The following is a 24,765-nucleotide window of genomic DNA, read 5'->3' on the forward strand; positions in this document are numbered from 1 at the left end:
TAAGCAGCAAGAGATGCAGTGTTCAGCATGTGCCATTGACCTCTCTGTTTGTTTGTTAACAGGATACACACCCATTGGGATTTAAACATCTCCTTCCGAGAGACCTCTTGCAGGTACCATTTTGGGGCACCCTCTTTGTATGGTAGGCTAAGAGTTTATGATATGTTACTGGCATATGGATGCTCTTAGTTGTAAATGAACATTTCTAACTGTCAGGGCTGTGGGGTTTTTTTCTTCCTCCTTTGTTCCTCTTTCTCCCCTTGCCACATACCCTTTCTTTTGTTTTTTATTTTGGGGAAAGTTGTTGGGGGGGGGAAACAGTCTCTTTTATGTTGGAAGAAAGAATGGATTAGTCTGGTAAAGAAAGCCCATTATTGGTTTTGATATTTTTACTCTGGTCCTTTTTTTGGAAGAATGCAGGGTTGGGGTGGCCCAGATCTGTTTCCTGACATGAGAGACCTGGGAGTCTGCATTTCATTTGCAAAAGCGATTTTTTGCACAAAATGCTCATTGAAGGCCAAACTGACTGATGCTCCTGAACTCCTCAGGAGTTGCAGTGTTGTGCTTTGCCAACTTAAAGCAGCGCTCCCTTAAAGGGTGGGCCTGTGGCTGCATGTGAAATGAATCACTGGACAACAGAAGCTGTAGATAATATGATGACTCTGAGACACCCTGGTCTTGCAAAAACTTCGGCATGTAGGCATCCTACTGCCGTGCTGAAGTATGAAATGTTGGAGCCAACAGGACTCTGCATTTTGCAACATGAAGTATGAATGAGTTGAACCACAGCTGCAAAAACGCAGTGCGAAAGTATTTACAAGTCAGCTTGGGAAAAAAATTGACATTCAAAAAATGACAAGTGTTTTACAAAGCGTAAATAAAAGAAATGACATAGAAGCCTGAATTATGAGAAGGACTGCCAAACCAGTCTGGTATATTGGTTTTAAAGTCTGGTTTCCTACAGTATCAGATGCCCTAAGAAGGTGGAAATTCATAAATTGAAGCTATCCAGTTACAAACATGAATATTTCTTTGTGACCTCTGGGTCAGTTGATACCCTGAGCATACTGCATTTTCTTTATGAGTTGCCAGCAGTCATAAACTTTTCTAATCCTTTAAAATTATCGCTGCAGAAATTTGCCTCTGCACTAGAAAAAGAAAATGAATTTTGAAATTTCTCTTTTATACTGAACTACCACCACACCGGAGTGAAATAGTTGAGCCTGGCGGGTACAGCGTGTTTTCTAGAACAAGAATAATTAATCTGTGCAGCTGCGAAATGTCTTGGGGAACATAGAACAGAGGGAGGTAGATGGGGTGCAGAGCACTCTGGAATCTGGTTCTGTATGTGCTTTGTACGTATGTGGATACTGTAGAAATCAGAATCTGGCCCATTGGATCTGCTTGCAAATAACAGCCCACTAATAACTTTTTTGCTTTGCTAAAAGGAGTTTCTGATGCTTTGTGTAAACTTCCTGTTCAGTTAGAGATTTAAAAACAGTAGGAAAATATTATTACTACTTCTACTACTCCTAGTGGAAGTGCCTACTGCATGCTGGCCACTTCACAAACATTGAAGAAACAATTCATACTCTGTAGAGATCAGATTGTCTGGACAAGGGAGTGCAAATAATTTGATCTGATGACTTTTGTGACAAGACTTAATGTGTATAAGACTTGAGTGCAGCAAACGTAGTGTTTTCTTAAGAGAAGAGTGTAAGAGCTTTAGGAAGACATACCCATCGGGATCGTGGGTGATGTGGGCATTTCTGTTACATGTTTTGCAAATGTAAGCATCAGTGACCGGAGCAGGGAGGGTTTGAAATGACTTCCATCTCCATCGCTTGCCCTTCAACCGCAGTGTGAACAAGTTGTGCCCCTGTTCTGTGTGTTCCCCCAAAAACCAGTGGCTCAGGGGTGAAAGTAGGCAGCAGAAGACTGAGGGACAAATAGTCTCTGTCATTTTAACCCTTTCACACGTTCCCACTCCCTTCCCCCTACCTGAGGACAGTTTGGACTGTTCTGTTGGCAGCATGGTGTGTGAACGTTACAGCCTAAACTGTGCACCCGGAGAGACAAGTCCATCGATGTTTTTATTGAGTGCTGGAGTATGAATTAAGGCTGGCATCCCCAGGAGGCTCAGGGAGGCAGTGGGGAGCGAAGGGTGGGAAATCTGGACTGATTCATACTCTGTTAGGGAAGGGGTGAGGGCAGAGGAATTCACCGGTATTTAAGTAAGCACAGACTTTGGCCCTAAAGCACAAAACCCGTAATTCCTAAAATTTACAGCGTTAAGAACACAACCCCCCACCCCGGTCAGTAAGCACCTAGAAGCCGGTCTAGAAGGCACATCTCACCCAGCACTCGTATAAAAAACAGTTGACGTTTTTTGTATGGCAGCCTTTAGAATAAAAACCCCGGTTTGTTGCTATAAGCTTTTGGGACTCTAAAATACAAAAGAATGGCATTTCTTCCAGGCAGACCCTTTCATGCTAAGTTTCAGCCTAAAGCAGAGTTTTATGGCTGAGTTATAAACTCCCAAAAGGCAGAGATTTGTAGTGGAAGTGCTGACACAAGCCTTCATTAAGAGCCACGTGAACAACAGTTCTAATGGCAACTAAGGGTGCAGGCATCTTTGGAAATTAGAATCCTTATCTTAAAAAAATATATTCTGAACTTGCAATGCATAGAATAAAATAATGGTCTGATTTTTATGTCAGCAAGTACACTTTTTGGGCTTCCTCAGCGTAACTGTTTGTTCCCTCCAGTTTGGCTCTCCCCTGGCAGAAACATCAGTAGTTCCACCTGGGAACAGAAGTTTTGCTTTTGCAGATTAAACGGTTAGTCCAACTATTAAAAATTGTGCCCATCCAGCTAGTTCAGAATCAAAAAACCATGTGTTATGCTATGTGCCAAAGAAAGTAATTCGTGTGTTTATGTGTTGGTACAGAAAAAAAGTTGTATGTATTTAAGTGACCTAAATTGCCACGCAGTTTTGCAAAACATCAGGCACATCTAAAATACATCATGGGGTGGCAAAAAAAAAGGTTTAGCTGACCTTTGTTCTCAGTGACCTGCACAATTCAGCACATGGGAGTTACACGGGTCACCCCAAACCCGTGCTGGGAAATCATTCTGATGCACCACACCTGCATGAATACACACAGTCACCACGCTGCTTTCACTCGAGCAGGTCTGAGACCTGCCATCTTAACTTACCTGCCTCTTTGTCGTGTTTGTCTTTGATCTTCCTCTCCAAGTTTTCAGAGGATACCTGGATTCATTGGATTTAGCCACCTTAGAATCGCTGTCTGCATTGCCCTAGATAAAAAGACATTTAATTGGGTACAAATCATTCTATATGCAGAGAACCAAAAGCTTGAGATAGGGGAATTGTCCTGAAAGGGGAGATTAGGATCTCTCCGTGTCTTGCCAGGTGCTTTGCTCCCTTCTCTTTTAAGCTTTGAAGTTAATACAGGTTTGAGTTTTTGTTTACAGCTAGTCTTCCTTTAAAATTGCCTTTTTAAGGTAGAATTCCCTTGTATGGACGTACCGTTCCTGGAATAATTTGCTGAAATGTGTTAAAGTTGTTCAGTAAATAATGCACTTCTCCTTTTATTTCAAGACAAGCCTGTGAAATCTTGAAATAGTAAACACAAGGTTAAGCCCGGTCTCTGCCACAAGATGCCTACTCTCTGCTCCCATTGATTTCAGTGGGAGTCACAGTTGCTCAGCACCACGGGCAGAATTACCTCTCCGAGGTTGAGGCATCTCATGAAAATAAATTGTGGAATAAAACAGAGTTCCGGAGAGGAAAAGGATTTTCCTTCTATTTGTTGCCACTTGATGTCTTGAGGGAACTGCAGGGAGGTGAGTGAGAAAGAGATAAGAGGCCACGCATGTTAATACCACGCAGTGATGCAGCTCAGGGTGGAATAAACATTTCGCCCACCTGAGAATTTCAAGACCCTGTCAGTGCAATTAAGCCATCCATGTTCCCAAGGAAGCCAAGAGTTGTTTACTGTTGCCCTTGTTAAAGATGACCTGCCTGGTAGGAAGGAAGATGGTATGTAATTTGGTTAAAGCTACGTGCAAAGACAAGGAGCACAGCAGAGGGTTGAGGGAGGCATCTCGATGTTCAGCCACGTGCTTTAGCAAACTCTGAAAGAGTGTCCGAGGCAGCGTTTCTGTCTTCGAGGTCCTGTGCCTGCGCGGGCATAAAACAGGGACAAAGAAAGGAGGCAGGTGCGTGCAAAAGAGTCTCTTCACTGCTGTACGAACAAAAAGCCAGTTGAGGGGAGACTCCGAGCTTACTGGGCCTACCAGGGGATAATTTTATCCAGGTATATGCCACATGAAGTCTGCATAAGGAGATGGAAGGGAAAACAAAAGCATCATTTGCCTAGAACAAATAAAATGCATTTAACAACCACAGTTTAAACAAAGATTACAGTGGTGTGTAACCAGCCTGTCTGGATGGGCATGAACCATATTAGAATGTTTTTTAGACAGACAGACATTTGGCCAAGAGCCTGTGTGTATGTGTATGTTTAAAACTGACTATAACATACTTCATGGGCATTTCCACATTGATTTAGGCCTGGCATAAACCCTTACTCAGTCAGAACTGAGTTTAAACACCAGTGCTTCAACTAGATTGTTACAAGTACTTGTTTGGTCTCCGTGGTATGACTGCACAGTTTTAGAAAACTGTATTTAAGGAGGAATGAAACAGGTTAGTCAAGAAGGAAAAGGGCATTAAACAAATCAGGCCAAGTGGAAGAAGCAGATGAAAACCAATGGGAAATGTGACAGGAGAAGCAGACTAAAGGGAAATTCAGTGATGTAGCTCATTCCTTTGGAAGGATACACAGGGAGAGAAAAGGAAAGCAGGAGAGGAGAAATGAAAAGTAGATGGTTCTGACCATGTCAAGGCTGGTCCTGACTCAGCAGAAAGTGTTGTTGTGTGATGCAGGTAACATTATCGAGCGCCAGAGCATCCTGCTGCTCTGCCCTTTAAGGATTGATATAGGATGGCTTCTGGGCTGTCTATTTATTTTTTTTATTTAGTTTTTCTAGTAAGCTTTTGCCTTTTAATCTAGGGGATCTGAAATAGGTACTAAAAGGTCACAAGAAGTTTTCAGCAGCTGGAAGCTAGCTGTGACCCCTTGACACCCTTCAGTCTTTAGCATCTGCTCCTAAAAGAGCTGGTATTTGTCAGATAAGCGCCTTGAAGTTACAACAGAAAAAATCAGACAGTGGCAGAGGGAAAAGAGTGCCTTCAAATGGGGACCTGCCTTCACCCTTCCGTGTCCGTCACTGATTTCTGCCTCGACACCAATGGACAGCAGGGCTGAAGCAGTAGCCCCACTTGAAAAAGCTGACAGTGAGCTGAACTGAAGAGAACGAGTCAGATTTTGCCCATCTGATTTAAATCAGGGCAGAGAAGACTGATGAGATACCAACGGTATGTAGACCTGCAGAGCTGTTTCCATAACTCTTGATGACTTTGGAGGACAAGCTGGCTCTTGACTGTATGCTATAGAAAGCTTCAAAAGATCCCAGTGAAATACCACGGAATATATTAACCGTGACTTCTGGACTGGTATGAGGAGGACACTTAATTAACATGAGGCTGAATTTGGCCCTTCCAGATTATTTCTGCTGTGGCTTTGGGACGTAGACTGCTTAAGGAAGTGTTTTAATCCTCATCTTGGTGGAATATACAAAGAGCTCTCACCTTTGTAACTGTTAAAGCTGTGAACCAGGACGTGCTTCCTGAAGGCAAAGCCAATAAATACAAGGAAGCTCTTGGCTAATGTCACAGTTGTTGGCAGTCAAGGCATGGCTGTGTGGAGACAATATGTTGGAAGGAAAAGACTTTCCAGAAGGGTGAACTCAGTTTGTTCATCAAACAGTGACATACCTGTTTGATTTTAGACAATAGCTGCCTAACAAGTAAATGGATGTGTTCTTTTGTTTAACTGGAAGAGGAGAAATAAAGTAAATCCACATAGCTGGTAGACGTTAACAAGAACATTCTGTGTCAGAGTGAGAGACTTTGGGAAGGTTAAGCCAAGGTGCTAAGCCTCCAATTCTGTAGAAAAAAAAAAATATGAGCAACCTTTGTTTTGCTTGTGTTTGATCACCCACAGAGCACTCATGTGAAGTCTGAAAATGTAGATATTGAGATAAAATGGGAGGAGCTGCTACCTGTGGGCCGGATGTTCCATCAGCTGCTTTTTGGGGACTTCAAATGGCAATAGGACAGATTTCTGGCTCTATGCAATAGCATATATGGTTTCCTTTTATTTGTGGATCTAAACCCTGCAAAAGACTGGTACTGGCAGGAAAGCAGACAGACATTCTTGATGCCATCTTGCTGGAAGGCACTGACGAAATTCAGTTCTAGAAGTTGGTGTATTCTTGGACTCCACAGAGGCTGCTGGCAGGACATCCCCCAAGGCCCATGTGAGTGCATTAAGCCTGAGATTTTCAAGGAGTCATTCTCCCCCTCTGTTCCACTCTGTGAGACTCCCCCCTGCAGTGCTGGGTCCAGCTCTGGGGGCACCAACAGCAGAAGGACACGGACCTGCTCCAGCGGGGCCAGAGGAGGCCATGGAGATGCTCGGGGGGCTGGAGCACCCCCCTGTGAGGACAGGCTGAGAGAGCTGGGGGGTTCAGCTGGAGAAGAGAAGGCTCCGGGGAGACCTTAGAGCGGCCCCCCAGGGCTGAAAGGGGCTGCAGGAAAGGGGGGAGGGACTCTGGATCAGGGGGGGTAGGGATAGGATGAGGGGTAACGGTTTTAAAATGAAAGAGGGGAGATTTAGACTAGATATGATGAAGAAATTCTTCCCTGTGAGGGTGGTAAGACTCAGGTTGCCCAGAGCAGCTGTGGCTGCCCCCTCCCTGGAAGGGTTCAAGGCCGGGTTGGACGGGGCTTTGGGCAACCTGGGCTGGTGGAAGGTGGCCCTGCCCAGGGCAGGGGGTTGGGACCAGATTACTTGAGTAACTTCTGCTTCTCCCTTTCCTGTAGAGATAAGGCCAAACAAGACCTTATCTATGGCTTTACTTGTGCAGATTCTGGAATGAACATACTTGTAGGGAAGATCGGATGGAAGAGGGAGGTGAAAATTAGCACCGATTGGTTTGCTGAAAGGTATTCTTTAATCGGAAATAATTATTTTGTCAGCAGTACTTTCTGCTCTTATATTCATTCCCAGAAAGCTTCACTTGGCTATAGGGATGGGTTAGGGAGTGGAGACCATCTAGGTATTAGCAGAGATTCAGTGGTAAAGGTGAATTTGATAAACTAGTTCTATTTTAAAGCTAGAAGAATACAATTATATTTCAAATAACGTAAGTGAGAAAAGCTGTTATATATCTACAAGAAAAGAGGGAATGTTTATTCAAGAGTAATGCTCTTCATATTTATCCCTAGTGTATTGTCATCTCTAGTGTATCTATCATGGGAGGGGGGGTATAATGGACCTTTTTTAGGGCACCTGGAAGCATTCTGGATAAACTGAGCATGTGAAGGCATCGTAAGACCTTGGTATATATACTGTTGAGAGATACATAAGCTTGGTTGCAGCTTTGGGGAAGCAGTCTTGATACATTTCAGCGGTTGAAAGGAGAATCATCCCCCTCTGCTTTTAGATTGTATGTTGGGTCAAAACTTCAAGGGCACGTTTCAGGAACGGGAGGTTTCTGACCTCCTTTTTCACAGCCTACTATGAAACTGAAAGGATTCAAATATAAGTCTGTCTTGTCCTTAATACATTGGATATGTGAGTGATTCCTGTAGATCATCAGTTCCCACTGTTCATTGTCTAAACTTACACCCTATCACCCATTTAAAATCGCTCATCTGGGTATTTTAATATTTCATCAGTTCAGAGCAGGCGGCTTAATGAATTGAGAAAATGAGAAGAATTTGGGATATTTAAAGAGACCTTATATCCATTAGGCACACCAGCTGCGTGTCAGTGACACATTCTTTTTATTGGCTGAGCAAAACATTTCTATTTGTCTCTTACTGAGGAACATTGGAACGCAGCATCTAGACAAGTCCAAAACTTCAGGGAACACTCTACATGTCAGCAGGACAAGCTCATTGATTCTGGTGCAAATCAGATGTGCCAAAAAACTTGTCAGGAAAAAAATCAGGACCTCCAGGCTCCCTGGTGCTGCAGGCAGAAGAATTGTTTGGCCCTTCCCTGCACTTGCATGCATGCAGCAGGAGCAGCTGTTTAGCTTAGAGGGTGAGGCTGGGTGTGACTTGGATTCTGACAAGTAAGAGAGTTTCAGAAGTATTTTTTAAGGGACAAGTTTGGATATCCAGTGTGGGAGACCCGGGAACTTGGGGAAATCCGAGGTAAGCAGGGATGAATAGGTTGGTGTTAATGACAAACTGGGGAACTGAGAGAAGGGTATATAAATTTGCATGAGAACACATTGAAGCCCCTGGGAAATGACGGAAAGGAAAATGAAGAGACACTGAAGTTCTAGGATGAGGGAGGGATCCAATGTGAGCTGCAGGAGTCCCTGAAGCAGAGAGTACTGGAGGTTGACTCGCAAGGTCTGTATAGTGAGGAGGCAGGGGAAGAGCAGAATGGAGGCAGTTTTAGGTATTCATGAAATGCTCTTGACTCAGAATAAGGGGGTGTGACCCCCCACCCTCCTGCTTTCCTGCTTGCTGTGGTTGTCTTCATTATTCTCTTAGTGAAACTTTTTTTTTTTGTATTAGTGGCCAAGGTGAATTGCAGCCTATGCTTGGGGAAGGGGAGGGGGTGATCAATAGCATGGGCTTGATGGATGTTCAAGGGAAAAATCTAGGGACACTTGTCGTGGTTGTGGCAGATGAGCTGATGAAGATGGACCATTAGGAAAACCCTTCTGAACTCTGGTGAATTTGTGTTGGGTTGCTGCCCAGCAAGTGTGTGCACAGAACGTAGAGGTCAAAGGTGTTTTCCAGGGACTGGTCATGTGTGTACATGGATACACATCTGCACTAAGAAAAAATGGAATGTGGGAGAAAAAAGAGTCTGTAAGTAACCTTCAGTCTGCTTGCCAGCTTGGGGCACTGGGACCCTTGTCCTTCTGAGAGGAAAATAGCACAAGGTCTTCATGTTTCCTGCCTCAGAAGAGAGCTGGGGCAGTAAGGCTGGCTGAAGGAGTGGGAGACTGCTGTGAACAGCAGAGCAAGCATCACAGGGGGATGGTGCTTCCCAGGAGCTGCACCTTGCAGTGATGGTCCTGCACGGTGCTTACACCATCTTCTGTAATCCTCCACTTCTACAGGTCTGGGTGAGGTGGCTCGTCTGGGGGGCCGGTGTATCCTGCTGGCCATGGAGGAGTAGTAAAGTGAATGACTGTGTTTAAGGTTTTCCCTACCTTGTTTGGATTTAGGCGCTCATTTCTAATGCTTTGTGCCCTTCTCCTTTTCTCGGAAGTCACTGTGCTCCTTTATCCTGCTGCACAGCGAGCTTTTTGACTCCCAAGATTACAGCTGTGGTGGAAGTGCAGGATTCAAGGTGCATTAGGCCTGGCTGATAGTAAAATCTCTAGCATGGGCATCCCCCTTGCCATACACTTCTGTGGCACCTGAGTGGATGGGCACAGGTCAAATCTGACTATCAGAGTAAGGTGCCAGCAATGATAGACTGGGTTAGCTCTTCATCTCAGTGCTTTATCTCTTCCCCATCTCCAGTCCAGCATCATTGTAGTGTAGTTCCATCTTATTTTTATTTATGGGCTTGCAGAGAGCCGAATGACAAAGCAGGATTACAATAAAAACATCTTTATACTTATTTCCACCTAATTTTGGAATTGCCAGCTCTACTGATCATTTTTATGAACTGTCATGAACATTAATGAAATTTTATGAGCATTTTGCTTGGGATGTTGCAGGATGATTATTTTTTTTTTGTTTTCAAGATAAATCTGCAGGGAGAATTGGGGCTCTATTGCCCATGGTTGGGGTTGGGATTTTTAGGCCTCTCAGCTCCCTCCAGTTGGGAAAACTTGTTTGCCTCTCCCTATTTCCTCTTTGCCCTTCCCTCACCTTTCCCCTTTCCTTCCCATTTTGCCTGTGTCTGATGGGTGGAGATACCCAAGAGACAGAAGTGTGGTGCTGGGAAGTTGTTGTCTGTCAAGACTGATGTCTAAGAAGGACAGAGTGACTGAAAAAGTAGTTTTTATCAATGATAAAGTTTTAAAAGGCAACTGAAAGACTAAGCAATATAACCAAGGAGTTATATAAATACGAGCCAAGAAGTGAGATGCGGCTGTGCCCTAAGCTTTGCCTGCTGGAAATCATGCTTCTGTCTTCTGCCTAGAGCACAGAATTGTCCCGGGGTACCGCTTACTCCTGTGGCAGTGGAGGGAGGTGGGAGCCCTTCCATGAGCTTCGGAGGCCCCAAGCTGGGTTCCTGAATCGCAGGGCCAGTTCGCACTTGGTTGAGCATGTGAAAGTGGTGCCGAACACGTTGCTGGCTACAAATGCCAGTCACCAGGTAGATGCGGGGCCTAGGTTTTTGCGGGAAATAGAGAAGTTAGAGATGAACTCGGGGAAATAAGAAGAGGGAGCCAGAAAGGGCATGACAAGGGAGCTCACCTCCCAGCAGTTTGTCACGTTGTGGTTCACGGAGTGGCAGGTCAGAGGAGCTGAGGCTGCCCAGCTTACACCAGAGAGGTCCTGGAGCATGAGGAGTTCAGGGGAGGTTCACACTGGACATGAGGAAAAGATTTTCCCCAGCAAGAGTGGTCAGAGAGTGGGACAGGCTGCCCAGGGAGGGGGGAGTCCCCATCCCTGGGGGGGTTTAAGGGCCGTTTGGATGAGCTGTGGGGGGATGTGGGGTAGGGGAGAACTTTGTAGAGTCGGGCTGAGGGTTGGACTCGATGATCCCAAAGGGCGTTTCCAACCGGAACGATTCTGTGACTCTGTGAGTGGGATGAGGAGAGGCAGTAAAGGCACGGAGAGGTCTGAGGGAAGGAGGCAGCCCCTCTGCTCCTCAGAACTGCACATACACATGCTCGCATGCATGCGGCTTCTTTGCCTGGGGCTGTATCTGCCCGTGGAAAAGTGACACAGGCTGTCAGGCGGTCATGCTGCCTATTGTTTCAGTGAAACGAACTCCGCTGCTCTCCCTTGCAGCCCCCCCTGTCCCCATCCACTCCTTTCTTAGTCACCTGATCAGAGCCTTCAAATCCTTGACCCAAATCCTCCTGTGCCCAGCTTTAGGTCTTATCCTGCTCTGGCTGTTCTGTCCACCGTCGACCTGAGAGGAAAGGTATTGGCTGTGCGCTGTGCGATTAGGGAGATGTTGCTGGATGTTTTGAGCTGTGTGCAAGGTGATAAGCAGGAGCGAGGGAGGAGGGGAAGAGCCCTTGATCGGTCTGAGCTGCGAGCTTTCCCTGATCCACATCCCTTCTCTGTTTCTGCTGACTCAGTGACCCTAGTTTTACTGCCTGGGAGTGTCAGAGGCAGTGAGGTGACCTTGCCTGTCTGCTCAAGGACCTCTGGCACTCAAAGGCCATGCCAGGGCAAACCAAGACATGCTGAGGAGAAAGTTATTTTGCAGAATTTCTTATCCCAAGATGACTTTCTGCTCTGCCGGACTGGAAGATGGTTAATCCTGCACTGGTTTGGTGCTGCACATGTGGTGGGGAGTCAGAGCGGTCATCCTGTGAAATGTGCTTTTTTTCGTCTGGGTAGGAAGGTTTACGTACTAGTAAGGAAGAAGCTGAGAGGATTCGTCAGCTCTGGGGAATAAACAGATTATTTTGCTCCCAGAGCACTCGATTCAGTGTGGTGGTGGTTCTGAGATGGAGGGTCGCTATTTGCTTCCTGGGGACAGGAACACGGGTCACACATTTTTTTCACTCCGAGCTGCCACTATTAACTGGGAGGACGATAGGGTGATTTTCTGACAGGTTCTGTGCAGGAGGTCAGACAAGGTAGATATAACGGCCCCTTCTGGGGCTTAAAATCAATGAATCTGTGATTAAATGGCCCACAGAGGCTGGACATTGCAGGTTAAGGGAAAAGGAGTGATACTGGTGGCATTTTATGTGGGAGCTGCAGTCAGGTATTTTTCAGGCGACTGCACAATGGGCAGCAGTGCCCAGGTCACGGCTGTCTCTCGAGGTCCTTTTAACGACCTCCACATTTACCTGGGTGTAGCAGGGAGACAGAAGGCGGATTTTTTTTTTTTGCAGGCCTGGGCTGAAGTGCGTATGTTTCTTTGGAAATCGGTTATTAGTTTTGTTTTGGGTTTAAAAAAATGCTAACTAACCAATGTGAGAGCCTTTCAGTGGTTATTTTACACCAGTCCTGACATTACATAGTTGTGCTGTTACATAAGGTTGTTTCTCAGAGCTGTAATGATGCAACAGTATTTATAGACCAATCTGGGTTTTCCTTTTAATGGCTTCCATAAAAAGCTCATTATTCCCTTCACACAGTCACTGACTGATTTACATGCTTGTCCTGTCCCTGGGCGTATGCTCCAGTTTGGGTAGCCCTGAGCGACACACTCGCACTGTCTGCTTGTTGCTAAATGACTCTGACAGCAGCCTGGCTGTGACATTGCTCCGATCCTTACACCAGGAACTTGTCTTTTGGGGAGATGGTGAGGAGAGAGGAGAGGCGGTCGGCAGAGAAGAAAAGATCACTTGTGTTTCTGCAGGTTCTGGCAATACTGTGATCTCCCGGGAGCTGCAAATTCTCTGTCATTCCTGGCGCGTCGACCTGGCCGGGCAAGGGCTAGAGTGGGTGCAGATGGTACGTAGAAGGAAGTCACTGCAGAATAAACAGTCTGCGAAGCTGTTACCTGAGCCAGGGGTACCACTGAAAGATAATCTGGAACCGGACTTGCGTCCGGTCGGGCTGAGAACAAGGAAAAGAAATCCCGTGTGAGTTCCTCGGAGTGACACAGGAGGGTCTGTGTGGAGGCTGCGTGGGCACACACCTGCGCTGATCTCCACTTGCCTTGGCTTAATCAATGTCCTGTGTCTTCTCCCCTGCAAGCCCTGACATTCCTCCTTTTGCATATTGGATTTTTTTTTCTTTATTGTAGGGAGGGGCAGAGGGTTGGGACAGTTTTATGGCAACTGTATTGATCAGTAAAATTTAATATAATCCCTGCACTTACTGTGTGATCGTTAAGGGGATGGAGAGCCAGTGAAACATATTTAAAAAGAAATATTTTTCGGTTTTATTTCTTCCCATGTTCTTCTCTTCCAAACCTGGCATCAATTTCTTACTTTGCATCCCTTCAAAGACAATCATACATTTTTGACTGGGTTTTCCCAGTTTGCCTTTGATTTGATTAAGTATTAGGAAAGGACTTACGCAGTCTGATCTGGTGGTAGATTCATTCACCATTTCTTCAGCTGCCTTGCAGTTTCTGTATCTACGCAGTTTTACGTCTACTGAGACTATCACTCCCTCTTTTTTATCTTGGCTATATCTAGAACTCCTGTTGCTGAAGTACCATGTCGCCTCTCGGTGTCTAATGCCTCCCACTCACACAGTGCCCCTGAGCATCCCCATGTGTGTGGAGAAGAGCAGCACAAAGCAGTTAACTGCCATGCCAGCAGAGCCTGGGCAGGAAATTGGAGTAGAAAAATAACAGCTTGAGTTTCAAACTTGTGCTAAATATCCTAACCACTGCCTTTTTTGGGTACTGCTGGGTGGTGCTGCACCACAGGTGAAATACCTCCTCTGCAGAGTGACCTGCACTTTTTTATGCCTGATACCAAGCACTGAAAGGTTATTGTATGTGATCTTGAGGCTCAAGGCATGGGCAGAGCCATCCCTGCCTGCCAGCAGGAGGGACAGTCTCCAAGAGGCACACAGGACTCATTCTGCCTCACCCTGTGAGGAGGATAGACGGGGCATGGCATTTTGGTGAGGTTACTTTGCCTCCTTGTTTCGGAGAGGGCTGCACCAAACAGGGAGGCAGCCACTATTGAAAAGGATTTAAATTTTGACCAAATTTTCTCCTTGCCCTCTCCCTCCCCCTCTGTGCAATCACTCTTTGCAGTCACTTTGAGCAGCGTGTTGCGAGATCACTAGACCCTGCGGGCGCCTGGCTGCCTCTGCTGGATGCAGAGACTCTGACACTGATTTATATTTTGGTTAATTGTCTCCATCCATTAGTCTCCTTATCCTTCTCCTTGTTAAAGTTGCAGTTGCTACTAATGTCTGTAAATGAAACACATTTAAAAGGCATTGCTCCCAGTCTGAATCTGGCTTGGGTTAACAACCACTGGAAGCTGCCCCCTCCCGAGGATCTCAGGGGGTTACATCTCCCTACGGGGCCAGGGCAGCCCAAACTTTTGTCAGCACCTCTCTGCTTACCTTCACTCAAGGGGCCAAGAGCCAAAGGGGCCAAGAGACTGAGGTGTCTGCTTCATTTGTCTAGTCCCCTCCGTAAGTCACTGCATGCTGAATATGCTGGAGGTGGCCTTCAGCAGACGTAAGGGACTAGTTTGCTGGGGCTGTTTGAGATTGAGGAGAGTTGGCTGGAGGGAGGGTCCAAATGCTGCTCAGCATGAGGACCAGAGGACAAGACAGGACCAGGAGGGTCTTGGAGCAATAGCTGCTGGCTTCAAACGCTGCCAGTTGGAGGCTGATGGTGCAAATGTTGCTCAAAAAAAAAAAGATTATTGTTCCCAGAAGTCAGTCACACAGGATTGCTGCATGTCTGGTTACCACAGCCTCCCCGAAAGGGCTTGCTCCTAATTCATTTATACGTCCCAAGGGACGGGCACGGTTAGCAAATCTGACAGTTCAGTGGCAGTCCCTGGGATAGACTTCTTCTTCCTTCAGCACAGGTTGTGGCTCATTAGCCAGACCAGATGACGTTGCTCATGCAGCGTGTGCCAGAAAGGACAGTGCTGCTGGTTTAGGTGGTGTCCTGCAGGTGCTTCTCTGCAGACTCCGCAGATGTGTCAATGGATTACTGTGGCATCCTGTCCCAAGCAGACACCTTCTGTCTGGGTGACGTTTCCACCTGTTGTTGCTGTGGCTGTCTCTCCCCTTGGGTGCCTTTTCCTGTAAGCAGTGCAGCTATCAAATGACCACTGGTGGACCATTACGCTGCCGTTACAGAAAGCCTCATCACAACAACCAGTTTTGGGGGAGACAGAGGACCAGTGAGTTCCATTAAACATAGACAGTGCAGCAATCAAAGCATTTGTAGAGAACATTAGCAATGTGGTTTCTTTTCCTCCAGCGGTAATTTTTGCAGCCGTTAGTTATTAGTACATCTCATTGCTGCTTTGCAGAGCGGGCTCCTTGTGTCAGAGCATTAGGATGTGACAGTGAATTTCAGACTGTCAGCTCTGATCTGGATCTGAGCTGCACCTTGTCCTGACTTTACTCCCAGAGTCCTGCTCACTGGGAGCCCATTCACTGGGTTTGGGGCGTGAGGTTTTAGGGTGAGGGAGATTTTTTACGTTGTTTTCCAGACCTAGGGTTGAACCTGTGCCATGTGCCTCCTATGCTGGGCTCCCCTGCAGTTTTCTTTTGTTGCCAGTGTTAACAGGTCAAGTGTACAGTGTTTTCAGAAATACCCTCCAAGGTCAGGTAGCCATTTTGTTAGAGAGCAGCTTTCATTTCATATTCCATCCAGGTAAAGGAGCCATTTGGACTTGGCCTTTAAAGCTTTGTGGTTGCTGTTTACAGCACGTGTGGCCTGAGTTGTGGCATACTAGTGAGCTGCTCAGTTGGTTGTGGCTTGGGCAAAACCCTTATCACAGCTTTCCTGCATTCCTGGTAAATGGATCTGTTGCTCCTGTGCCCTTTCTTCATTAGGATTTGAAAGCTGCCCAAGCCATAGTAATATCCAGCCACTTCTCCAACTGTTGCTTTTGGCAGCAAGACAGAGCCTAGTGGTGGGATGGGAATCCTGCTGGGTGGAAAGCAGCTTGCAGAAGCCGAGGACATTCTTGTCAGTGGATAAATGGGTGAGGAAAAGGCAGGATAGATATATAGCAGGTTCGGTGGGATGGTTACTTCTCCGATGCTGGTGGAGCACCATAATAAACAAGCACCTACACATCACTACCACCAGCTTTACTCCTTGTTAACGTGTCTTCCTTCTGAGCCTGGGTTCATGACAAGGTCTGTGCCACTCGTGGCTGTTCTCAGAGCTGCAGAGTTGGCCCTCGGGAAGTCTGCAGTGCTGTTGGGTACCTGCTGCCTTTACTGGATTTCTTGGTAGGAGGGACATCTTTGTGAAGATGGGATCTCACTCCTTTATTAGCAGTCATCACACACTACTTTGCCACACAAGATCCTCATCTTTTTTAAACATTTTACTCCTTGCCACAGGTAAGTATGATGTTACAAAACCAGGATGATGGATTCAAATAGAGACTGAGCAACAGCACATCAGCTGTAATTGAAAGCAACAATAGGAGTTTATCTTTACTAGACATGTTTAGATTCACTCTTCAGATATAGGACAGGGCAAATTTTAGCTTTTTAGATTGAGGTTAAATGTGTATTGGATTTGAAGTTCAGACTCAAAAATCTTGCAGTGCTGCAAGATCTTTTTGAAAACTTTGCCCACCAAAAGAGCAGAAAGACCTGAAAAAAACATGTCTTGTGATCAGAGCTTCGATCATCCTGAGCCAGGTATCAGAAGAAAGGGTTTATGAGACTGTCAGGAACACTGAATCACTTCCCAGTTTGAAAACAAATCTGGATGTGGCCAACCAGCCATGTGCCCTCTGGAATCCCTGACAGTAAGTACTCATTTTTTTTACCCTTCAATTTACTGTAAGAGCAAAACTTGCTGCTATGAGATGGAAGTGCCCAGGCAGTCATGCCTCAGAACATGTTCCCCAGTACCACATACCTGTATTACTGTGGGTCCCCAAACCATTAATTACCAAAACCCATGCAAACTGAATGTTGCCATGGCAACCTGCAGCCCTACAGAAGGCCATTTGTCTCCTCCTTGACCTTTCAGGAGATCTGTATCTTGCTCAAGCCCCCTTCTCTAATCCGGTTTTTAAAATATAATATTATGCTACTGGAAGGGATCAGACCTTTAATCTGATTGTGTGTGCATGTGTCAGTGCATGTATGGGGGACGCCTGCATTAACAGGCACCCAGCGGCGGCTCAGAGACAAGACAAAGGAAAAGCAGAGTGTGACTCTACCCTGCTGGGACTGCAAGTGAGCACCTGGGTGGAATTATTGGCTTCAGCACACAGAGGGGGGAATCCTCTACATGGGAAGGACCAGCCCTCTCCAATCCCCTTAATGCGGGCACCCTCCCCCTAAGGTCATGCAAGAATTGTGCTTTTGCTGATGAGGGCTTCAGAGGGGATGCTCTGACACCCAGTTCAGGTTCCCTTACCCCAATTCTAGGGCCCTGTCCTCAGTTCCATTAGTCGTGGTGCCAGACCAAGCAGCCAAGTTTTAGGCATTGCTACATGTGTGTTGGTATCCCCAAAGTGTGTGTTGTTAATCTTGACCCGAGGTCCTGCAACCTGGATATTCTTTTGCCTGCTGTATTCCCTCCGAGGGAAGGACCTTTATTCCTGCACTGGCTCTGTCTGCTGGAGCCCTGGGCCCCTGAGTTTGTTGCCTGGTCTGTATATGACAGGATTACATGTAGGACGGGATCTCATGAAGTTCAACAAGGCCACATACGAAGTCCTGCACATGGGTTGGGGAAATCCCAAGCACAAATCCAGGCTGGGTGAGGAGTGGCTGGAGAGCAGCCCTGAGGAGAAGGATTTGGGGGTAGTAGTAGATGGAAAACTGACTGTGAGGCAGCAATGTGCCCTCTCAGCCCAGAAAGCTCCCGTGTGCGGGGCTGCACCCAGAGCAGGGTGGGCAGCAGGGCCAGGGAGGGATTCTCCCCTTCTGCTCTGCTCTCATGAGACCCCCCTGCAGGGCTGGGTTCAGCTCTGGGGGCACCAACAGCAGAAGGACACGGACCTGCTGGAGCGGGGCCAGAGGAGGCCACGAAGATGCTCGGGGGGCTGGAGCCCCCCCTGTGAGGTCAGGCTGGGAGAGTTGGGGGGTTCAGCTGGAGAAGAGAAGGCTCCGGGGAGACCTTAGAGCGGCCCCCCAGGGCTGAAAGGGGCTACAGGAAAGGGGTGGGGGGACACTTGATCAGGGAGTGCAGGGATTGAACAAGGGGTGATTTTTTTAAACTGAAGTTGTGGCTGCCGCCTCCCTGGAAGGGTTCAAGGCCAGGTTGGACGGGGCTTTGGGCAACCTGGGCTGGTGGAAGGGGTCCCTGCCCCTGGCAGGGGGTTGGCACTAGATGGTCTCTAAGGTCCTGTCCAACCCAAGCCATTGTGTAATTCTCTGGTTACTGTGAGCAAGTTACGTGGTATGTAAACCCAGAGGAACAAATAGCCTTTTCCCCAAGAGACTCGCTGTGTTTTGAAAACATTGTCCTGTATTGTGAGCAAGTTGAACGCACAGAGAATACCCTGTAACCTGGGCTGAGGGAGAGGGTCTCACTTCTGTCCTGGATTGCACCTCTTTTACAGGGTACGGGGGAGCAAAAGTCCAAAGCCGATAGGTAGGAGTGAAGAACCGAGGAATGGGGCTGAGGAGCTGGAGACCTGTTTGTTAGTCAAAGGGAACTGAAACATGGGGCAGAGGGCTAACACTGGCCACCTGGCAGCCCAGGGACTGGGTGGGCACTGGCTGAGCCCAGGTGCTCCCCATTTCACACAGGTGATGGCAAAGGGACAAGGCAGAGCTGAGGGAGATGTCTGCCTGCCTTGTGGTGTAGGGCTGGTGACTGTGGTTTGGCTGAGGTGTTCCCCTCAGGGCTGAGGGGTAGGGGAGGGCCTGGACAGGGCTGAGTTGTGAAGGAGTTTGGCCAGGCTGGAGTTATAACTCATGTTTTTCAAATTTTGGTATAGGGACCAGGCAGATCTCCCAAAGCCTTTGGTAGTGCTGTGTCTTCTGTCCTCCTGCGGGGCCAACCAGCAGGAGACAATGTGGTCTCAGGGCTGGGAGTGCAGTTGCAGTGCTGTGGTCTGAGGTAGCAAGTGTGCAAAAGCAGGTAATTTCTGAAAATCGCAGGTAGCTGGGCAGAGCCCTTCCTGGTTAAAGCGCTGAGTGACTGATGGAGTACCTGAAGAATTGAGACTCAATTAAAAGTTAAACTTTTGCCACCTTTATTAAATGACACTGGGATGAAAGCAATTAGTTGGACTTTGCTCAGTGGAGGGTCTCTTGTAAAAATGATGTTTGTTTACTGTCATGCAGTCATGGATAATTTGGAAGTGGCAGAGTTGTCAGCTGCAGAACCAAAGCTGGTATTTTATTCTGTTGATCCAACATGTGGTAGAAAGTCCTCTGTGGTCTAAGCAGAGCCTTACACTAGTGTGTCCCTTAGAGTCCACACAGTCATTGGAGTCTGGCTGTGGCTGTGCGGGGCTGTATTTGCTGGGGCCAGCTTGGCCTACAAGATTTAAAAAAAAAAATGCTTAAAAGTCTTCACCTAAGCAGAAGGGTATCTCATTTTTTCCTAAGAAGCTCTGGTTACCATTCACTCTTTTCTCATACTTAGACCGAGCCCCAGCTATAAGCTACCTCCCATTGTGCCAGGTGTAGAACAAGCCCAGAACAGAAAGGCTTCAAACCTCCCATGCACTAAGACAAAAGGAACAACTCCTGGGGACAGTCTGATGTGTTAAAAGCTGTCTCGGCCTCTTTGCCTTATCTCTATAATCTTTCTTCCCTTTCCTCTCAATGTCACCTTGGTGTTCAGTTTGCCTTCTGCAAAGGTATTCCAGCAAAGTCCTGTTTTCCTGGGATCCTGCCTAATTGTTCAGGTAGACTGAGTTGAATTCAAAGCCTGTAGAGCGTACCCATCAGCCCTGTGGTACCCGCTCACGTGTGGAGTTACGACTTGCTCGTGTACCTTTGCATACCCATGATGATTTCAATTTTAAGGCCGTGGAAAATTTCCTAAAGCCACAAGATTGTTGGGGTAGAAAAATACCGCTTCCACCGTGGAAACGTTTCCCTCCACATAGCTCCCGTGATTTTAGTTTTCAGGGGATACATTGTGGTGTTCTGCGCTTTTTGCTTTTCGGAGAATCAAGTCATCTTAAGGAGTTGCTACGCTCTTTTCCAGAAAGAGAGATAGTTGCGTTTTAGTGGTGGAAAAAACAATTCCTTCTCGTAGCTCTCTTAATGTGTTTACGTATCGGAGGTGCTTTGGGCTCAATTGGGATGCAAGACACTCTGCAAATGTGAAGATGTAATTATCCCATTTTTCTCTTCCTACTCCCTGCCTTTCTCCCTCTGCACTTCTGGCTCATCTCCTCCGCCCTTTCCTGAGCATTGTGCTGATGGCAGCGTTTATCTGTATTTGTCCTCTGTCCCTGACATCCAGTTATTGATTGGCATGATTAAAAAGAACTGATAATCACTTCACATTAATCCCATAAATGACTTAAGACACCAAAATATTTGCATAATGCATCTTAAAGGTGGCAGCTAAAAGAGGATAAGACCCAAAACTGCTTGGCACAGGAGAAATGGGCTTCCCACTCACCTGTGGGCTTGCTTAAGTAATTAGCCTTCTGCTTGCATAAGGAGAAATCTGAACTGGTTTAGCGGAGGAAGATGCAATGGGTGCTCAAAGGCTTTGAGATCCGAGCATCCTCTCATTGCCGAGATTGGGGGTGGGGGCAGCGCGCGGGGGGAGCAGCAGGGAACATGACAGCGGCTGCTGAAATGCGAGTCTGTTTTTGTCTGCTACATCTTGCGAAAATCTGGAGCCAGACGCCCGCTGAAAGTACCTCTGTCTAAAGACTTTCTGTCATAAACTTATCTGATTAGCAGAGAGCTAGACGACAGATTAGCCCCTGCTTCTGCACCAGGGATGGGCTCTCTGGAGCGGTTGAGCAGATCTGCTCCTGTTGCCAGTGCTGATAGCCTGTAGGTGGGGGTGCAGCAGGTGGGGAGGAGGTAAGGGGGGATAAGAGGGGGGGATATTTAAAGGAAGATCATTGCTAGGTAATTCTGCAGATAATGCACCCTCCGTGTTGTCCTGCTGGTCCCAGGTGAGGACTCTCTCCTCTGCACCAGTGAGTTGGTGGTCATGTGCTGTGTGTCACAGCAGCACAGACTGGGTGCTCTTGTCGTGTGAGTAGAGGTGGCGAGGGAGCTGTGGATGTGGGAGGGAGGGCAGTGTTTCTAATATGTATAATTTTTTGTAAGTGTCTCTGGTTCTTCTGGCTGTCATCTTCCATTTAGAAAGAGGGAAGGAAGAAAAATAGCCACATTTAGCTTGGGGCAGGCACCTTGTGCTAGAAGGATGGGTGATTTAATACATACCACAAACAAACAAAAGGGAGACATTCCAGCATTTCTATTTAGTATCATGTATACGTTTTAGCTTGTTCTTCCTCTTCAGTGTTTGTGTATCATTTATTCAGAAATATTTTGCAAGTGGATAGTGGTTTGCAAGCAGAAGCATTTGCCAGCTGAACTGCAGTATCTGCTACAGTGGATGTCGTTTTGTGTTCTCCCTCTCCATAGAAGGGGGGGAAGGAAAAAAAAAAAAAAAAACGACTAAACTAGCCTACTTAGCAGCAATCTGATGCAAGGATAACAGGCAAAATAATGCTGAACTGCTCTAATGTATTCTCTTTTCCCAGAAGGAAGAGAGCATTGTTTCAGGATCTGTTAGAATGAAGAGTTGAAAATTAGTTTTGTAAATAAATCTGTACTCTCAGCTCTGAGTAATGCTGATGTCCGGGTTCATGGTGGGTTTCTCTCTAAAAAAAAAACTATTATTCAAGTAAATAAAGTAGCCTTGTGTTCCAACAGTGATGGAATGGAAAAACTTACTTTTTTTAAGAATAGAAGAGTGGCAACTGATAGAAAACTATCAGTTATTTCAGTTCAAGTTTCCTATTAATTCTGGAATGGATCTGCCAATTCCTACACTTTCAGTTTTTCCATCTGAGATGTAAGTTCTGGCCCACGCAAGTTATATCTGGCAAAACTGAAATCAGGAGCTCTGGCAGCTGCAGAGTCCTTTATGGGAAATGAGAGTGCAGTTTGGGAAGCGCTTTGCACTTGGTCTCCGCTCCCCAAAACCAGAGGAGGTTACCTAGGAACCTGATGGGTAGGAGGGGGAGAACCTTTCTTGAAATACAGCTGTGTCAGGGGCAAACAAAAGAGTCTTGCGTGCGCACACGCGTACGCTCATACACACAAAAATCAATTATGTGGTGGCAAATAGGATTTCCTTAACTTGGTGCTTTTCTGCTCTGTTGCAGCCGTGATAACGACCTTTCCACTATCATCTCCAACCTGCATCAGAGCCGTCAGCTCGTTATGCCAGAGACCCAGAGCCGCTGTGAATTCAAGAGAAACAGCATCGACGTTGGCTTAGGAGCAGCAGGTAAGCAACTGGAGCAGGTTGTGCTGGTTTGGGTTTGTTGACTTCCCTCCTCTCTCTTTCACTCCCTCATTTGTTCATGTTTTCAGAGGCTTTTCCGTGGCTGTTTGTGTTACACTTTGGAGCGAGCTATATGAAAGCTTTTAATATTCTGGCTCAAGATTAACATGGAAAGGATTTCATGGTGATGTTAAAGTCCTTTTGAGATCTCAGCCCTGTGTTATTCTCAAATCTAGCGGTCTGTGTTAAACTACTGGCAAAGGAGCTTGCGCCAGCAAAGAAGTGAAATGTCCCCAGGGTTAGTGTCAAGTGAAGCAGAAAGACCTTGCTGAGAGCATGGTTTGATTTGTGATTTCATTAATCAGAGGTTCCCCATGCTGCGTCTGTGCCTGCCAACTCTTCTGAGACCACGGTTGTTTGGTTTCGTAGTGCTACCTGGCTATTGTGGGAACTTCGCCTGGTTTCAACTTAACGTGGTGAAACCAGAAGCGCTCCTCTTGGATCCTGCACTGTGTCAGTAAGGGAGGGAGCTGTGGGCAAGGATGCTTTGGTGATAGATACGCATCAGTCCACAAGTGAGGCACTGATGATAAACTAGAGGTCTTCTGGTTGCTTGCAGAATCTACGATTTGCTTTAGATTATAAATAAAAGTTGCACAAGAACTGGGAGTTACGCTAGGTTTTATATTGAGCGATCCCTGTCCCTCTAAATCAGAACTGGATCTCTCTCTGTGTGGTAATGTAGGCCTTTCTTGAAAATCTGCGTGTTTGTGGTTTTGTTCGTATTTTCTTGTAAGTCATTCTATCGACTGTATAACTTAACCCCGGCTCTGAAGGGAACACCACATGTAATATGCTTTGGGAATATCTTTGGAGGATATTCAGAAACATGACAGGTACCTGGCTTGCCTTTTGCATGAGGCTTGACCCCTTTCCAGAAAGGTTCCTCCTGTCTGCAGTGAAATTTTTACTGGGGTGACTACTTTTGCAGTAAAGTGTCCCAAGATGTGTTGTGCTGGGCTGGGGGATTTGTGGTACGTTTGTAAAGCAGCCGTGGGCAGCTCCCAGTCTTTGCTTTCACAGCTGAATCTCCATATTCTCTTCATTAACCAGTCTCCACAGCCCCTTTCCCTACACAGCTCTAAGAGCCAGGCTGTCCAGAGACAGGTTTTTCTGTATGGCTTCGCTTGAGTCTATATGTCTCAGAGGACCCCGGATGTTAAAATGGTTTGTAATATTATTTGCTTTGCAGTGAAACTTCTGGGCTCGATCAGCGTTGCTGAAATTCTTTGAGATCCATAGGATTCCAGAAAGACAAAGGGTAATTTTCATTCCCATCAGTGTTAAGCAGTAGAAAAGATTGGATGTAGAATTCCTCATTCTTATTTGTTAGAATTTATGTTTGAGGTTCTCTGGATAGCTTCTTAACCATAAGAAACGGTAAGAAATACGAAACATAGTCTCTGTACACGTGTTGTAGCAGTGAGGACAGCGGTGCTTGGCTGGGACCTCGATGAAAGTTTGAAAAAGAGAGGATTCATTCACCCAAGAGGCCACCAAGCAAGAGACAGGGCTTTGCAGGACGTGATAGATTTGGAGTGTCTGACAGGAGTTGACCAACAAAAGAGTAGGTGGGGAGATGGTGGGGAGATTAGGTATCTAAAGGGAGAAGGGATGTTGTCACGGCTCCACGGGGACAGTTTAACTCTGTTTTTTCCCTCCTGTCCGGAGCGTGTCACCCTCTATGTGCTTGTTTGATTGAAGGAAGACTCATTTGCCAAAGTCTGTGCAGAACCTGTCAGCTCCAACTTTAGCGTCTGAACTGGTACCAATGTCACCACCTTCTGGACGTGCAAGTCGAGGGAACAGGAGCAGAACATGCTGGGATTTGTAGCTGATGCCGATTCTTTGGTTTATGTCTTGGTTCTGTTTGTTTTTACTGGCAGGGGTGGAAGGGGAGAATGGTATAACTAATTGCTACATATATAATTTTAAGAGAATTAGTGTTGGGTTAGTCTAAAAGACTGGCTGTTGTTTAAACCACTTAGTTAAAACAATAAGGGAAAAAGAAATGTGCTCCCAGTTGTCTGCTGTTTGCATTGTATGCCGTTGAGAACAATACTGTGTATTTGGGTTATGAGAATCTCGCTCTCAAAAAGACATTTGGAGATGGACAATGCTGAATAAATTATGTTAATGCCAATATGTTTAAAAACTCCTGCATCGCTCATGACTATAAGGCTGCAGAGCTCTCAAAGTACGTTGGAATCTGCTGCTAAAATGTTTTCTGTTGCTTGTTTAGCATTTGTGGTTTGAAGCACAAGCACAGAGTCCCAGCCAGTAGAGGCTG

General features: G+C 46.5%; 1 protein-coding gene across 1 annotated transcript in view; it reads left to right on the top strand.

The window, feature by feature from the left end:
- Positions 1-24,765, top strand: part of SAMD11 (sterile alpha motif domain containing 11) — an 82,168-nt gene that overhangs the window by 10,607 nt on the left and 46,796 nt on the right. Inside the window, exons 2-3 of the mRNA XM_026862943.1 lie at positions 63-113; positions 22,294-22,418. Of these exons, the coding sequence (XP_026718744.1) occupies positions 63-113; positions 22,294-22,418 (176 nt within the window). The remainder of the gene's footprint in view (positions 1-62; positions 114-22,293; positions 22,419-24,765) is intronic.

The sequence above is a fragment of the Athene cunicularia genome (genome assembly GCF_003259725.1).
Source record: "Athene cunicularia isolate RWA chromosome 21 unlocalized genomic scaffold, athCun1 chr21_part1, whole genome shotgun sequence".
Classification (NCBI taxonomy): domain Eukaryota; kingdom Metazoa; phylum Chordata; class Aves; order Strigiformes; family Strigidae; genus Athene; species Athene cunicularia.